The sequence below is a fragment of the Vipera berus genome, assembly GCF_964194415.1.
Source record: "Vipera berus genome assembly, chromosome: Z".
NCBI classification, from domain to species: Eukaryota; Metazoa; Chordata; class Lepidosauria; order Squamata; family Viperidae; genus Vipera; species Vipera berus.
In genome coordinates this window covers 73,914,047-73,932,645 of record NC_138205.1, presented here as the reverse complement: position 1 = coordinate 73,932,645, position 18,599 = coordinate 73,914,047, and the positions used below count along the sequence as shown (strand labels likewise).

Below are 18,599 nucleotides of genomic sequence, written 5' to 3'. Positions count from 1 at the left end.
ATGGAATGTAATAGGACATCATAGAACTTGTTGATTCTGTTTTATCATGATCTAAGACCCAATGTGTAATATTTCAATTTATATTAATTTCATTTTCATCTATATACTGATGAAACTCGTGTTTCTATTGCCCTTATCTGAGTGAAATAGTGCATCATAAGGCAAACATTTTTGAACCAAGGTATCTGACTTGGACTAAGTTACAGAATGTGTCAAAATCCAGAGATGCATGGCTCCTGAGGGAATGAAATTTGGGGAAATTGTAGCTGCTTCAGTGTTGCCAGTCACGTGATCCTCATTTTTAACATTCTGTGACAGTTTCCCAAAGACTCTTGTGATCTTTGACTCCTTCTCCAACCCAGCAGCAACAACTAGTGTGCTTCTGAGAAGGGGAGGGGAGGCAAGGGGGAAGGAAGGAAGGAATGGAGGGAGAGAAGAAAGAAAGAATTAGGAGGAACAGTGAGAAAGGAATCTCTATGCAATCTTCCTAATCCGCGCCCCCTACTGCACACCTTCTCTGATCTGCGTGATATAGTTCCTGGCCCACATTGCCCCGCTGTGCGCTTCCCTGACCTACTCCCAAGCAGCCCCAGGCACTCTTCCCAACCTGCACATTTCTCCCACACCTTCCCTGAACCACATAACACTTCTTACACATTCCTCAAACATCTATGTACCCTTCTCAACCTTTGCCACCCTTGTGTGCCCTACCAACACAAGTGCCATCTCTTGCATACTTCGGTATACCCCTTTGCCCCACCCAGCAAATGACCTCGAACTTGGGGCAATCTCTTTCTTCTGCTGGCTTCACCACTGACTTTATCTACAAGCTTCCCACAAGTAAATGGGAGAGCTGGCAGGAATTTGAATGAGGGATGGAGGAATGGGAGGGGTGGGGCGAAGAAGGAAAGAACAGTGAGGAACAGTCAGGAAGGAAGGGAAGGAAGGGTATAAGGAAGGGAGAAAAGGTAGGGAGGAGGCAGAAGGAAGGAAGGAAGGAAGGAAGGAAGGAAGGAAGGAAGGAAGGAAGGAAGGAAGGAAGGAAGGAAGGAAGGAAGGAAGGAAAAATTCCAATGCTTCCTGTCAACTTCCCACAAGAAAATTCAATAGAGAAACTAGCAGGACGTCAGAAGTTGCTCATATTCTCACTGCTTTTTTGCCCATCCACAGTCATTTTGTTTCCCTGTTTAGGTAAAGGCAACCATGACCAATGGTGCATGGGTTGCCTAGTCACCATTAAAATCAGTTACTTGTGTAACTAAATGGGGGGATATGAGAAGCAAAGTTAATGTTCTGTTCATACTCAGAACTAAAGCGTCTAAAAACATAAAAAGGAAAACATGACTGGAATAGAAGACAAAAAAAAAGATATATTACAAGGTCTCCCTTGATTTGCAGGATACATTCTTCCATGCATTCCATCATACAATCAAACAGTTTTGGAAATTTTGGGTCCCGCAATAGCTGAAGTACATTGATTTGAGAATTAGATCCTTGTCCCAATCAGTGAATATCCTTCCCTGAGAATGTCTCCTGCTTACACATGCTGAATAAAGGATCATCAGTCATCCTTTTACAAATATCTGTTAGAATATTTATTTAAGTGCCTAATGGATCAAAAAGCACAATTTAGATTGAAATAACGCACAATCCTATCTTTCCATTTAAAGAAGACTAACTACTACTTATTCATTTTTCCTCTTAGATTGATTGAAATAAATCTTCCTTTTATGCTGATCTAATAAATAAACTTATTACTTTTGTGGATATTTTGATTTGACTTAAAAAAGTTATTAGCAGTTTTAGACTCCTGGAAGAGTATAAAATTCTCTATTTTTTGAGAAAATTAAAAATGCAAACACATGTAGATACGTTCAAATTCATAATCACAAATAAAAATATAATTCCACCCTTTTCTGAACTTTTCTTCCACTATTTATTAGATAGAAAATGTCTATTTGGAACTCTTGGTAGAGAAACAGTGGAAATCAGCAATATAAGGGAAGAGTAAAGTGTTGAAGAAGGTTGCTTTTGCCATCCAGTTCTTTCCATGGTATTTTCTTGATGTAGGTCAGAGATCTGGATTCTCAAATCTTTTCTATTTTGTCTACTCTCAACTCTGGTCTGTTAACTTTATTCTCTAAGCAAGATATTGTGAAGGTCAATCATCATCTCCGAAAAGCACTGAAGACCTAACAGCATCTTCCACTGAGCCAAGAAACTGTACACCTGTTCTTTTGTCTTCTGCAAAGTAAAGATTCAGTTCTGAGCTTTTTCATCTGAGTTACAAGACAAAACATTCTGTGGCTGCCTGTAGAGTGCACACAAGAGAAACATTATTCATAAAGCCTAATTAAAAACATATTGAGTGTCTCTGTTCGCTGCCAATTCAATTATGAAATTCCACTGAATTCTTGCGGATCATCATGGATGCTTCGATTAACTACAATTTTGATCTTTTTGTTATTGTGTTTGCCTCTTCTCGCAGCTCATCAAAACTACAAAAAAATTTTTTTGTTCAAAATAGAGGGGGCAAGCATGGTCTCTATTGGTGCCCTCTATTAAAGAGTAATTGCAATATATTATACTCAGATAATTTTGCCATGAACATTGAATTTTACTGCCCAAATTAATGCAGCCTAACATAATGCTGAGGCAGGTTGCATAAGAAGATGAATTGATTGGCTACCTGAACTACTTATACCTTTGGAGTCTCTTAATGGTTATAATGGAAAGCAGCAGCTATTTCAAATTCATGACGTGATTATAGCACCATTGTAGAAAGATCTTATGTATTGATCTAATGAAATAAAAGCTCCATTTATCAATATTTAAAATCAGAAGAAAAAGCCATACCTGATTCAGAGCACCATGCTATGCTTTGTCTATTCAAATTTGCCTCTTTTTTCAACTTTACTGACTTTATTTTAATTGGTGATTGGTATTTTGTGCAAATGAAATGGATTTTTTTTTCTCATTAACTCTTCCCAGTGAAAACTTGTATCATTCAAGTAGAAGTAAAGCCATGTAATAGCTGTAAAGGTTTTCTTACATATTATTTAGAAAATCTGGACACTGAGATATTTACTATATTATTATTTATTAAATGTATTTAAAATATGCCCATTCAAAGTAGCATAAGTATTCAACCAATCAAACAAATCTTTATTATAGTCAAAGCCCAGCATGTTGAATATTCACCAGGTCTGTCAGTTCTGAGACTATATCTAAGACATGATTTTTTTTTAACTTAGAATTGCTGTCCAGGGTATTTACAGTACTAAATTTATTTTACAAATGTATGTGTCCCCTACTTCCAATTGGCTTTAAGCAGCTTCCAAAAGTACAGAAATAATTGAATCCACACCATAACAAATCTGTAAAACCTATCTTTTTAACTAACATGGAGGGAGGAGCCTGAAGTACAATCTCAGCTTCTTCTACAAAAGGTTCTTCACATAGAGCAAAACTGGGGAGTTGTGTCTAAGCCAGGGCTGTCAAACTGCCGGCCCATGGGCTGGATGCATCATGGCAAAACCATGCCCACCCCATTGCCGCAATGGAAGAAAATTGTGAGACGTCACGACGTGTCACGTAATGTTGCGAGTTTGACACCCCTGGTCTAAGCCATACACATAGTTTACACATTTAGCAAATGATGTGCTTATCAAAGCTTTCTATATCTGTAAAACAGACATAACAGACTGCTAACATAATTAGAAATTAAAAAGTCTATGCTTTAAGGACTATCCCTGCCATGTAACTTCTCCTCCTAGGGTATCTTTGGAAATATATATATTGGAGAAGATTGCTGCAAGCTAAGCTGGAAATAAATTCACAAGATCATATTACAAGATACCTACATAATATCCTCCAATAGCTTTGTTCTTGTGCAGGCTACCATACTGCTTAACATACAGCAGAGCTATGACAAAGATACTGAGCCAGGTTTCTCAGCTCTTTTAAACATGCCTTTTGACCACTTAACTGTCATCAAGTTACTAAATAGTAAATATGTTTTTCTATATGAATCAGTAAGTGTTAAGAGTTTTGAGAACAGAAGTCAGAAATAGCAGATAATTCTGGAAAGGGATGGTTTTGTGAATATATTACACTTGTGAATACATTGCACTTGTCAAGGATGTCTCTCAGTTTTGTCCTCAACTGGAAGATTGTGTTTTTGTACCAATTGTACAATTATTGGTAAAATATTGACCAGCATTATTGTTTTATGTTAGAGCTTTGAACTTGGATTCTCCTTATTTTTTGAAACATTTGTATATGCCTTTTCTTTGGAAGGAAACTGCAGAAGAATTGGGAACCCCCAGTACATAAATTTGGGCTGTATTCCAAATTCATCACATTGGATTTTGTGCCATTTCAGAAACTAAATCATGGATTGATTAACTTGTCCAAAAAAAGGTTACTGGAAAAATGGTACAAAGGAATGCTCTTATTCTGCATATCTCCAGAAAGAACGGATGTTAGACTTTGGCTTCTAATTTGATCAATTACTTGTATCCTGATTTCTATTTAAGAGAATGGAGAACTCATTCATTCAGAAGAGGAAATCAAAGCAATCTAACTGATACCCATCTGCTAAAGAGTTTTTTTAAAAAAATCCTCTTCCATTGAATCACTATATTTATTCCCGCTCTGAATGACTGACACATGAATAAATCAATTTTCTAGATATGCATAGATAAAAAGACAAGGCATATAGTGCAATTTGGAATAATGTAAACAAGGCAACTATAATCCTGAATAATATTATCTTTATTCTAAGCAGTTATAATCCAACCTCAGCATTTCAAAATATCTTAAAAAAAACCTCTATGTTTAACTGGTTTTGAATTCAATTTTAGGTTTAGAAGAATTGTCTTTAATAGATTAACTTACACGAGTTGCTTCGTTCTGGTTTATTCTTTCTAAAAATTTAGTACACAGTGGTACAAAGTAATATTGGATTCCATATAAACAAGTTTTTTCTTACCTCACGGGGAATTGAAATATGTTTCCAATTTGAAATGAATAATGTTACAATGCATCCCCCCCAAAAAACAACAACAACAACAACAACCTGGTAGGTAAAGAGTGATGTTGGTTGAAGTTTTCCTTTGACTTACCTTTTAGGACACATTCTTTAGTGAATGTGTCTCTTCTCTGAAGATTAAAACCCTCTAAAAACAATATGGATAGGAGTAATTTTGAACCTTTTGATTTGAGGGGTAGTGATCTGGGAGATTGATGATCAATTGGAGGTAGTCTCTAATATTAGCTCTCCACTATTAAAAAATCATCTATAAATGGGCAGCCAGTACCACATTCCTAAACTAAAATGTATAACTTCTAAATGCATTTATGTTGAAAATGCTTTTAAGTAAACCTCCCTTTTTAATGTTTTAATTTCAGAAATTCTAAGGTAGACATGTCAAGTGGCGTCGTGCAATGTATCGGGACAGATTATTATTATTGTTGTTGTTATAATTATTATTTTACAGCAGGTAGAAGATTCATTTATAGGCAAAATCCTGCTTGTAACTCCTTAGATCAAGCAACTGAATACCAAAGGGAGAAGGACAGTGCTAGATAACTCCCTGCTAGAAACAGCTTTCTCATCTTATCTCAGCTATTGTATATCATGGGCCATAGCTCAGAAATTAAGCACAATACTAGGCATTTCTAGTCAAGGAGTCTAAGAATTAGAATGGAGAAGTATCTTTTCTTAGAGATCTGAAAAACTTCTCCCAACCAAATGGAGAAATCAAATAGAGTTGTTATCAGACTCAAATAATAGGAAATGTGGTCATGTAATCAGATATGCTGTTAAACTCCTTTTTTCTTTGCCTTTTTCGTTAGGATTAGAACTTTCTTGGGATGGAGACAGTTTTGTTGAAGTCATGGCTGCCCCTCATCTTAAAGGCCGGCTTTGTGGTCTGTGCGGCAACTATAATGGACACAAGAGAGATGATCTGATTGGTGGTGATGGTCATTTTAAGTTTGATGTGGATGACTTTGCTGAGTCTTGGCGTGTGGAATCAAATGAATTCTGTACTCGTCCTCCAAGGAAACAATTTCCTGAATTGTGTCAAGGAACTGTGAGAGTAAAACTCCGTGCTCATCGGGAATGCCAAAAGCTCAAAGCATGGGATTTTCAGATTTGCCACTCAACTGTAGACTACACTGTGTTTTATCGGTAAGTGTTTCCTTTTGATGAGCGAAATGGAAATAAATCAAGCTGTTGTAAAACTGTTCCCAGAGTCTAGGAAAGAGCATGGTGGGTTTGCCAAATAGTTCAGAACTGGAACGTGTGCACATTCCTCCTGAATCAACAGAGCAAGTAGCCACCTCTCCACTCCTTCAACAGGCAGGCAGCAAGAACTCAAAAAAATCCTCACCCTACATGGATTTATTGATAAATAAGGTGTTAAAGTCCATAGTTTCCATGATTCCGTAATCTAGTCCTAAATCTGCTTAATAAGACTCTCCAAGAGTCTACACTTGATAGTGAAAGCCTACTAGGTCTTATCATTAATCTTAGAAACTGGATGTGTATATTTTAGCACTCATATTAATAAGTTTGCTAAGCTGCACATTTTTTGACCTTGCTAATTGATTCCTGAAGTAGTGGAGAGGTTGCTACTAGCTTTGCTGATATAGGAGAAATGCAGATCAACTAGCTCTATAATTCTATGAAAACTACCATTCTCCTATGCAGACTTTGAGAAGTCCATTATGAACTGCAATGAAAACCAAAAAAAAGGCATCTTGCTGGAAATTACTGTTTTAGAATGATAATATGGTAATATAATATAATTCGTTGGGCTGTCAAGGAGACCTGAATTTTTTTCATTCCAAAATCTCTGAAAATAAGTTAGGGAAAATTACAATATAAAAATATAAGACAAAGCCAAGATAATAATGCCTGAACAGAAGGAAGACAACTTTTTCTGATCCTTAATTGGAATCAGAGGAATGCCACAAGAAACATAAAAATGTTCTTTTCATTTGATTTTTGGCTGATACAAAAGAAAGACAGTTATAATTTTTGGATTGCATAATAGTGCATAGAAGTATCCCCATTTTAATAAGTTACACAACAATATCTTTGTCATGATTGCACTGCTGTTACTGGGGTGGTTCTTGCAGTGTTCTACTTTGAAATCTAGATGGGCATTAGTAAACAGTGTCAAATCAAGGGCTTTGTTTCCCAGTTCTCACATCTATTCGTTACAGTTGTAATATTTCTTCTATTTTGGAGTGATGAAACCTGGTAAAATATAATTGCAATGTGAAATATGTAAAATATGCACAATGTTACACATCTAAAAATTTATAGGAAATATTTAATAACTTATAGTGGATTTCCCCAGGGAAAGAATTATATAAGACTTCATCCGTACATGTGGCTGGCAAACACAGCCATTAGCTTCATGTTTTGTGAACTCAAAAATGTTTTATCATGATCATATTGGAGGGGCTCCAACTCCTTAGTTCTTTTATATGCATTTGCATTTTTGTGAATGGGGGTGTACCATTTGATTACATAAATGCAGCTCCCAAATTTCTGGCTTCACTCTTTCCTGCAGCCGCTGATGAAATAATGTAGTATTCTAGTAACATAGTGGTTATTGCATTTGCCTGACATACAAAAGGTATCCATTTTGAAATTTTTAAAATGAACTGAACTACCTACTGGAGCTTTTTTTCTCTCCTCTCCTCTCTCCTCCCTTCCTCCCTTCCTTCCTGAAGGTAAGGTATTCCAAAATATGTGACAACCATTAAGTTTTAGACATTCTTCTTTGTTTCTTTGGTCTCATTTGGAGAGAATATCTTCAACCCCCATTACATATGAACCGGTGTGAAGTAGACAAGTCAGGGGACAACTCTCAAGTAGGCAATCTTTAAACCATAAAGGATTTAATTTTAATTTCCATTGTGATTGAAATCAGTGAGTAAGTAGAGTGTTCAAGGAAAATCTATTTGCATTTTAGCCATAATTTAATTTTACTTCCACCATTTTTCACAATAAGTTAAGTTAATTCACAATAAGTGCTGAAAACTGAAAATGCAAACCAGGTACTGACAAAGCAGGCTTTATTTTATCATATTTGGCATTCACACTTATATTCTGTGTCTGGGAATACCTTGACTTCCTCTGTTTAACATTTTATATGATTAATTTAATGTAATAATCCTCTTGACACCAGAAAGAAAAATGACTTGCATCTTGGCAAAGACAACATGTAACCTGATATGGAAAGATAGCCATATCTAGATTAATCTTTCCATGATACAATATAATATTACTTGTGACCTAGAAAATGTATGTTTTTAAAAAAAAATAGTTTATGTCTTCTTAAAAATAAGTTCTTAGATTTCAAATGAAATTCTGAATTCAATTCTAAATGTATTTCTGTGGTGCAAGGAACATAAGAAAAGTCTTACAACTTGATCAAACCAAAGGGCTACCTATTCCAGCATCATACTGTACTTCCAACAATTATACACAGTATTTCTTCTTTCTCAAGACAATCTGCATTCAGCAACATGCATCATTTGAATATGGAGATTTCATAGCTTATAGTCACTTGGTATACATATTCTAATTAATTTATCTAAACTCCTTCCATAATCACCCAAATGTTAGTCACCAACATTTCTGGATGTGTTAAAATGAATGATGTGTGATGTTGAAAATTAACATCACTTTTTTACTTTTTCCATCCTGAATCTATTCCAGATCAGTTTCTCCTGGGTGGCTGTAAATTCTAAGATTATATTTGAAGAAAAATTCTCCCTGAGTATCATCTAATTGTCATCACTTCGTCCTCTCATTTTACCCTTTTTTCTTGTAATGAATATCAGCTAATCAACTGCCCATTTTTATTTTCTTTTTTTATATTGGATCCAATGTTGTTTTTTAAAATGGTCTACAAATACAACTTTATAGAGGCCTATTGATATATCTCTTAGCAAATGTATATATTATATATGTATCTTGGCATTAGAGAAGTGTGTCTTCTCTAACTGGGGCTCGGAGAGCTTCTCAATTAATCTGTTATTCAGAATAAAAATGTTTTTAGAACATTTTGAGTTGCAGTGAATTAGTCACATAATCTGTAGGATCCTTGTTCTTTTACAGAATTGCAGGGAAAAAATACCCTTGAATTAGAATTCAGAATGACCACATGGAGGAGTAGAATTGATTTTAATTGCTTCCCAAATTGTCAATTACAGAAGGTAGTTTAAGTAGTTGTAGAATTTGTTACATGAAAGTAACCTAAACATTTTTTTTCATTTTGTAGATATTTGAAAATAAAATTGTTGTAGGAGTCAATATATTATTTTTAAAAGGGCACATTCTACTGAAGTTGGAAGTTGCAACTTTATTACAGCTTTTCTATTCCATTACTTATTATTTTGGATAAATATTGTTTATTATTTTCTGCTTCAAATCATGATACATCAATCATGTTTGTCTAAGTTATAAACACACATTTAATTGTTATAAGAATTCTGCCAAACATAATTGTGTAAAATATTACTGTGCCACTGATTTTTTTTCAAGATCCCAAAATGGCAATTAACCAAGCATTTTGGACATCTTATGACATTGGTCTAACAATGAAGTTTTGGTAATGGTATCTCAATTTCACTGTTAAGATTATTTTATTGAATTGTGATTTATTCTAGCCTGAGAGTGCAAACATATAATAAAACTATTACTTTAATTAACTTTTTTGTATGGAAAGCTACAATTTAAGAAACAAATTAACTAATGGACCATTTGAAAAAAAAAGATTTAATTGACCACTTTTTCCTCATTTTTTGTACATTAGTTTTTTTCTTTTTTGTTGTTAGGTTGAATGTGTGTTTTTGTTTTATTTAATTTTGTTTGTTTTACTCTTTTATATTTAATTTTCTTAGATAAAACAATACATTTAAATTGAAAAATGTCCAAAGGACATTTCTAACATGATATAAAAATGTTTCAGTTCCTTTTTGAACTCTAATATGCAATTGCAAAAAAATACTTACGAGTTGGTATTTTACTTTGACTACCAATGTGATTAAATATTTCTTTATGACTAGTTTGTTACTAAATATATAGACATGACCTGATCACTTACTTCATCATATTTGTCTCCTGAGAGAAGTATTTAAACAAATGCTGCTTCTTTTGCAAATAAATGTATCTACTAGCTGAGAATTTCATGTGCCACATAAAAAGTGAGCAGAACAGATGCTCGTAATACATTATGCAAATCAACCTTGAGATGCTTTGGTCAAACAAAGACTTCAATTTTTTAATATCCTGGTTCTCCAGTAATTCCTTGGTACACAGAAAAAAATCCTGAAGATTGGAAGATGTTTTAAAATGGGTACAAGGATTTGTAGAAACACGCTGGAAATTCCAAAGAGTTATATTATAACTCTGAAATAAATACCAAAATGAAGTAAGCTAGTTCTGATGTTATAAATAGAGCTCTTATCTGATACCAAGATATGATGTTATATTTACAGCATGATTGGCCAGTTGACTCCTGTGGTCAGCTCCAGCTCTGCTTGAATATGCCAGTAGCTATAGACTTAGTTGTTACATGCAAGCATAGATCAGAATAGTCCAATAAGATACTCTCTTTTACCCGCTAAACAACATACTCATTTTCATAGATGATGCTGACAACAATGATATGTATATTTCATATTTTCATTGTTTTTAAACAATCAAAGCAACATATGGGGTAAATAAAATTCCGCATTGTATAATGTTCTGCTACTGGGCAATGTATATGAATACCAGAGCAGTATAAATGTTGCTTACGTGTGCCTTTCTCAGTTTCGAAATCTCATGGAAGGATATTATCATATGTAGGGCTGATCTCTAACTAGATCCACTTAGAGTTGTGACTTGTGATGATCATAGTTTTCATATTTTGATTCAGATGTATATTAAGAAAATTTATACAATGCTAGATTTATATATTTAAAGGGAAGGGCATTTTTTTTAACAAAATTCAAGGATATGCTGCTAACTACAAGAAAAACTAACAGACACCCACCACCCCCATCCACTCACCCACACATACAGACACAAACACACAGAGCCCATCAGGAATATGTGATACCGCTTGGGGGAGTGATATATTCTCTCAGTGCTTAGGTATCCACTTATTTTTCCCTCTTAACAATTTAAGAAATAATATAATCAGCATGGAACAGTAGCATTTTATGTGTTTTTGCATGTAATTCATAGAATTTTATTCTATTTATATGGGTTGTAAACCCAGGAGTGAGGGCTATGACAACATTTGTTTCAAAAGCCCACATTGATGCAGTCCTGGTGTTGCTACCAGTGACTTTAAGATTTAGAAGTCTGCCAGCGTGACAGAATTGACTATATTGCAGTTTTTTAAATTATTTTTCCAACACCTTCTTTTTGATAGGATACAGTAATTTTGTAGAGTATAAAGAAGGCTTTAAGGTTCTGCTTATGCATGAAAAAAAGCAAACCTCAGGAATCTTTTGCCTAGAGGAATATCCTTCTCCTTACCCCTTCCCCAGTTTTCATGTTTGTGGTTATTGCAGCTGTAAACCATTGAGATGATGCCAGAAAATTCACAGATGTCTTTTTTCCTGCTGAAGTACTAGGAGTGGGACTTTGAGAGGGTGAGTGTGGATCTGGGATACCAGATCCTGACAAGACTGTAATGCTGGATAGACATTGCTTTCTCTCTCCTGGGATTCTGATCCTCTTCAATCCTATGAAAGAATGATGTGTTTCCCCTTTGACCCTACTTTATACTTCCCCTGAGTACAAAGCTAATGATTTTTGTTGCTATAAGGAAACCAGATGAAGAAACCTATTTGTTACTTTTTTTTTAATTAAAACCTAAAGTTTCTCTTGTTTTTCAAAAATGGCCTTGCAGGATTTTTCCCCTCTTTTGGGAGGGGGAGGTTTGGGTTTCCCTTAATTTTATCACTTCAGCATTTAAGTCAGCATAACAGGAATGGAGGGGAAAATGATTAATTTGGTCTATTAGTTACATCTCTATTTTGCACTCTGAAATAACTAAGATTTTAGTTCAGTACAGATATCAGTGCTATCTGAGCCAGATATTTCATCATGATCTACTGCTCCTCCCTGTCTGAGGAATGTGTCTGAGAGTCATAAAGCCATTGGGGATTGGAAATTGTTTTAAAAGTTTTGCATTTAGGGAAAAAGGCAGATGTTTCCTTAAACATCTCAAATAATCCCTCCAAACCCCAGCTTTAAACACAACGGTTTTGAATCAAATCTACTGCTTTCCCTAAGATTGCCTCTTAGAAAAATATTCAGATGTTTCTTTCTAGCCAATCTTATGGTCACATGGAGAAGGGCAGTAGGGCAACGTAATCCATCTTTCCCCACTATTACATTTTGCATCAACATTTCCCAACTGATCAGATACTGGGGGAAAATATGAGAGTTAGGTACCTCCAAAACATGTGTAGATTATTATTGGGAGGTGACATCCTAAGATCACTGGTTCCCTCGTAATACGTTGGGTGCAGAGAAAAGTCAGAACAGAGAAAAAGATTTGTGGTTACTGTGTCCCAATTATTAGGCCAAGAGTAAGGAATGTAAATCTATCCAACATGTAATTGAATCTAACACCATTGCTAAATGTACATTCTTCATTAAACTGGATACTATAATCAGCTTTTGGGGATTTTTTTTTCAAAGGAGTTTTGTGATAATTTCTGCATGTGAATATATGTGAATATATATTTCAATCAATGGCAGATATTTTACTGAACATTCAGCAATATAGTTGGTAAGAACCACATTGGACTGATAAATAGTAGATTTTGTCTTTCTTGAGGTCAGAATACTATATGCTTGACAGCTAGATAACTGGTTTTACTGTGATGAAATGTTCCTGTTTGCACACTTAGAGAAGGATGGGTCAATAAATAAAAGATTTATTAAGACTTATTACACAAATATCAACCACTTGATAGGCAGCACAGAACAATGTCATTTTCACTCTTGACTAGCAACCATTTTGTTGCTGATGTCCTGAGATGTGTAAAGTGTAAAGGAATGTGAACAACATTTCTAGTGGTTAAGCTTCCAGCTTGCAAGACCAGTTTTAAGAGGCATAAAAGAAGATAACTGTGATCTTCAAAAATGATAATAGTCCTGCAGCAAAAGAATACCTCTCATTTTGATTTTAGTCTACAGCTAAGTGCTTTACTTTCCAGGTTTTTGGCTTTATTACCTGCCAAAACGTAGTAGAAACTAGAGTAGAATAAATAGTTACAGGATCCCTATTCTGTATAACACTTCTTTTTAAATTTTAAACTAGGAAAAATATTATCTTATTTGAACTTTCCTTCCCAAAATCTTATAAAACCACAAATACATTTTACATAAAATACAAAACTGGCCCAATGCTTCAGACACACCAGAATCCTGATTGGTTTGGAGGAGGTGCTAGTGAATAGAGAACAGAACCAGAAACATAATGATAGAATTCTGTGTACATCTAATAAGAACATTGGAACTAAATCATACTGAGTTCACAGAAACCTATACCCAGATAAATGTTCTGAAGAACTAATAACATGATTTGGTAAAAAAAATGTAATGCAAATTTCCTGGGATAAATTTTATGATACAGTATATTATTTTTCTTTTGTATTTCCAGTTACGGTATTAATTGATCCAGCATTTCAGGCATAAAAACAAAGAAAACTCTCTTGGGAATGGTAAAAATTAAACAGAAGGCCAAAACATTCTAAGCAGATATAATATGGGTAGTTTGTGTCTCTAATCAATTATTGTCATATAAGCTGCAATCAGAAATGTAGTTTACTTTTTATTTATTTATTAATGGGACTTTTTTATTAAAAAGTTTTACAGTACATTTTATCTTTAACAAAACAAAACAAAACCCCTCCCCTCCTCCCAACCCTCCCCAACACCTCCCTCCCTCTCCCCCCTCCCCGACTTCCCACCCCACCCCCTTCCCACTCCCCAACCCCCTACCCCCTCCCCGACTTCCCAGAGCTAAGTACAGGGTATAAGAATACACACAATCATAATCTACCTTATGCAAACAATCATAAACTATTAAAACTATCGCACTTTAACTCATATAAATTAACTCCAAACAGTATAAATATCACATCAATAATTATTCAAATGCTGGATAATACTTTTTAGTCCCATATTTACTCCACAGTATCTCTCTGTTGCAAATAGTCTCTCAAGTACACTAAAGTCTTTGCCATATCCTCCAAGTTGGGAACTTTTACAGTCCATTCTTCTATAATCGGCAGTTCTTCCTTCTTCCAATATTGCCCTACTAAAAGTCTTACTGCCGTAGTTAAATTCAACATCCGCTTGATATCCACAACAGTAGTGTCAATAAAAATACCCAATAAAAACAATTACAGACAAAACAAATTTACATCAATCATTAAAAAACCAATTTTCTATTGTTCTTTCCACCTGGTCTTTAATTTTCCATACTAAAACCAAGTTTATACAATCTTTCCTTCTCTTAATATATTATACAGCTTCAGGTACCATACATTACTTTACAAACTTAATTTTTTTTTATATATGTAATCACATCATTTTTATATTTTCTATTACGTGTTTCTTTATTGCCCATAAAAGTAGCTTACAAGTTAACTTTCATCTATACTTTTTCCCAAACTCGCAACAGAGCATGTCATAAAATATATACCTTAAACACATTATCCACCTTCTTGTCACACAATAGATATACATACCAACCAAATAGCAAATCATGACCTTCAAAATTTCAGTAAGCATTACTACAACTCTTCCCAATTAAGTTTTCATAATTATCTTAAAATTAAAACAACATAAAATATTACAAAACATAATTATTTTATATAACTCTACATTTGAGGGTGAAAAATATATCCCCAAATATTTAACCCTTTTAACAATTTCAATTCCCGTTTACTCTTCTAAAACCACCTTTTATGATCCTTATTGCATTATTATCTCCTTCAGTTCTACAACTAAATCTTCAGGCTCGTCTCATTCGTCTAGAAGCAGAACGCCTCCTCCAATTTCTGGCCTCCTCCAGTGACACTGAAATTTGATCCACTCCTGTAACTTTCTCATCTGTCTGCATTGTTCCTTCAGCACCTTGTAGATTCTCTCTGTGTCGTTGAGACTCTCCCTCACCTTTCTTCTTTGTAGATTCCAAAAGTGGTATGGGGGCTGCTTTTAAAACATTACTATAAAAATCACGTGCCTGAATCACCGTAGTAAGACGATGCCTCATACCTTCATAGGTCACCACCATACCCACTGGTATCTCCCATCTGAACTTAATATCACGTCGTCTTAATTCTTGTGTCAAAAAAGCAAATTCCTTCCTTCTACTTAAAATTCTTGGAGGGATCTCTTTTAAAATCAAGACTTCTTACTCAGCAATTACAAATTCAGTATTGTAGGAGGCTTGAATAACCTCATTTCTAATCGCTCTCTTTGTAAAATAAACCACCACATCTCTGGGTAATTTCCTTTGTCTTGCAATCCACGAATTAACATGGAAATTTTTATCTATATCTTCCATTATTTCATCTGCTGGTCACCCCAGCACCCCTTTCCAGAGCCTAAGAAACTATTTTCTTCAAATTTTCTTTAGGATCTTCTTTTAAGCCTCTGATTCTCACGGCAAACTCCATCTGATGATACTGTACCAAGGTCAGATCACAATCAATTTTCTCCACTACATTTTCGGTTTCTGTCATTTTTACTTCTAATCTAGTATTATTTTGACTGAGATCTTCCACTCTTTCATCCAAATTCTCAATACATATAGCCATGCCTTGAAATACAGATAAGATGTCTGCTCTTATTTCTGTTAGTTTCTCTGTAATCTTTTCATCCACAACCTCAGCTAACTTCTCCTCCAGCTTTTTATCCATTATCTCAGCAAATTGTTGCAATTGCTTTTCCATAATCTCTTGCATCACATTCTGCAAATCTTTAACTGTAAGGGCTGGTGCAAATACGGGTGCAGAGGACAATAAGGCTTGCAACGAAGACTGCTTCACCAGAGCAGGAACTTTAGAAGATGTAGCCGCCATTTTCACCCACTATTGTCTGCTACGCACTTTCACTTTCAAGCTCAGCAAAGTCCATTGAGTTAAAGATCAAAAGACCACTTTCACCTGAATCTCCTGTATCGCTCTGCCTGCATCCTCGTTCTCCAAAGTTCTTTCTTGCTAGCAGGGATGGTTGCGGACGCCCTGTTCTGCTCCAAAAAGCCCAGAGCAGAAGCGCCTCGCAGTCCGGAGCATGCCCAGGCTTTGGGGGGGCTCAATCCTCAATCCCGGAGAGCTCTACCCCTACCTGGGTGCTCACCCCCTCCTCTTCTCCTGAGGAGGGGGCTTCCGAGCCGCCGAAACAGCTGATTGGTGCTGTTTTCGGCGGCTCTACGGAGCCACGGGGCTGACAGCCTAAGAATGGCTGCCTCCGACGACGCCTTGCCATCCGGAAGTCAATGGGACTTTTTATATATGTAGGAATATTATGCTTTTTTATATCTTCATCATACTATTTTCTATTCCATCATGGTTATTACAAAGCAATTCTGGATGAAAATAGAGGGAAGTTCAATTAATCTGAGCTGTGATTTAAAAATAAAAAAAATCAGAATGATTCTTACCATAATTATCTATCACTAAGTATTTATTTATGTATGTAATTTTCTATTAGTATACAGAAAATGCAAGAATCAAAATGTATCTTAAATAAGAGGAAGACAGAAGTTTATTATACATCAACATTTGTGAGATGGGCAGGTATATAAATTTGCTAAATAAATAAAGCAACAGTAGAAACAAAGTTGTTTACAAATAGAAGTTGACATCACATAGAATCTCTTAAAATCTCCATGTTATATATTTACTTGGGTACAAACAGAGCTGCTCTGTTTCCCAGTCAAATCTTAGTCTTAAAAAATTCTGCAGACCTCATTTTTCACACCATAACATCACTGCTTTCCATCAAAACTTGTTCTTTGTATGGAGCTTTGACAAATGGCTGATAAAGAAGTACATGTTTACCTAATTTTATCAAAGATTTAGGAAAAGAAGTTACCATGTACAAATTGTGTAGTTGTTCTAGCGTGTTTTCATAATGCTGTTTTTTTAGACATGCAAATTAAGGCACACTTGGATATGTACAAACATGTTCTAGCATGTTTTCATAATGCTGTTTGTTTAGACATGCAGATTATTAAGGCACACTTGGATATGTACAAACATGTGCATTAGAGTATTATATAATTATGGAAATGATAATCAGTGAAAAAAGTTGGAGCATATAATATCATAAATCAAGCAATATATAATTTTTTAAAAATAACACCTTAAGAGAAGCCAAATATTTTCTCTCAAATGTAGATAGTTTGCTTATTTTTCTATAGCACTTATATACAGCTTCATAGTGATTTACAGCCCTCTCTAGGCTGTTTACAGAGTCAGCATATTGCCCCCAACAATCTGGATCCTCATTTTACCAAGCTCGAAAACTGAGTAAACCTTGAGCCGATCAGGATACAATCCTGGCAGTAGGCAGAATTAGCCTGCAATATTGCATTTTAATCATCACACAATTATGGGTCTACAGTATATAAATGGCTATAGAATTTTTTTTTGCTTTAAGCAAAACCCATTTTACATTAATAGCAGCAAACAAACTGAATCTCATTTCTTCTGCAGCCACTAAGATTTCTCAGAAGATGAAATATTTTAATGAATTTTCAAAAACACTGACTATTCTTTAGAATAAAATAGAGCTGGAAGGGACCTTGGAGATCTTCTAGTCCAGCCCCCTGCTCAAGCAGGAGAACCTATACCAGTGATGGCGAACCTTTTAGAGACCGAGTGCCCAAACTGCAACCCAAAACTCACTTATTTATCACCGGGTGCCAGGTGGGATGTGGCCCACTGGGTGGGTGTGGCCAAAGTGGACGTGGTTACCTTGATGTTGCTTGTGGGGAGGGAGGCCATGGGGGCCAGACAGGGTTGGGGGAGATCCATGGGGTCTCTGGCAGGTGGGGTGGTGGGCAGGAGGCTCGTCCTGCAGGGTGAGGCGAAGCAGGATGGGGATGCCATTGCCACAGGGCAAGGCGAGGCAGGGACCAGGGCAGCTGCTGCCTGACACCATTGGCCCCCGCACACAGAGGCCAGTGAATGCATGGGGGCTGACGGTGTCCGTCAGCAGCCAGAGCCTGCTGGCTCCTTGACCAGTGCACTCTGCAGCCCGCCGCCAGCAGTTCAGAGAAGCTGCCTCTGAGCTGAACAGCTGGCTGACAGCTAAGGAGGCAATGCAGTGGGTTGTGCCCAGGAAAAGGAGAGCATGCAAGGCCAGGAGGGACAGGACGGGGGGAGGGAAACCAGCCGTGCCGGGATGCATCTGGCCATGTGGGACCTCGGGTGGCTGGTTGAAGAGGGACAGTTGCCATCTCCAGGACATGGCATGTGTGCCCACAAAGAGGGCTCTGAGTGCCGCCTCTGGCACACGTGCCATAGGTTCGCCACCACTGACCTAT

General features: G+C 36.0%; 1 protein-coding gene across 1 annotated transcript in view; it reads left to right on the top strand.

The window, feature by feature from the left end:
* Positions 1-18,599, top strand: part of BMPER (BMP binding endothelial regulator) — a 192,222-nt gene that overhangs the window by 116,633 nt on the left and 56,990 nt on the right. Inside the window, exon 13 of the mRNA XM_081343053.1 lies at positions 5,860-6,196. Within this exon, the coding sequence (XP_081199179.1) occupies positions 5,860-6,196 (337 nt within the window). The remainder of the gene's footprint in view (positions 1-5,859; positions 6,197-18,599) is intronic.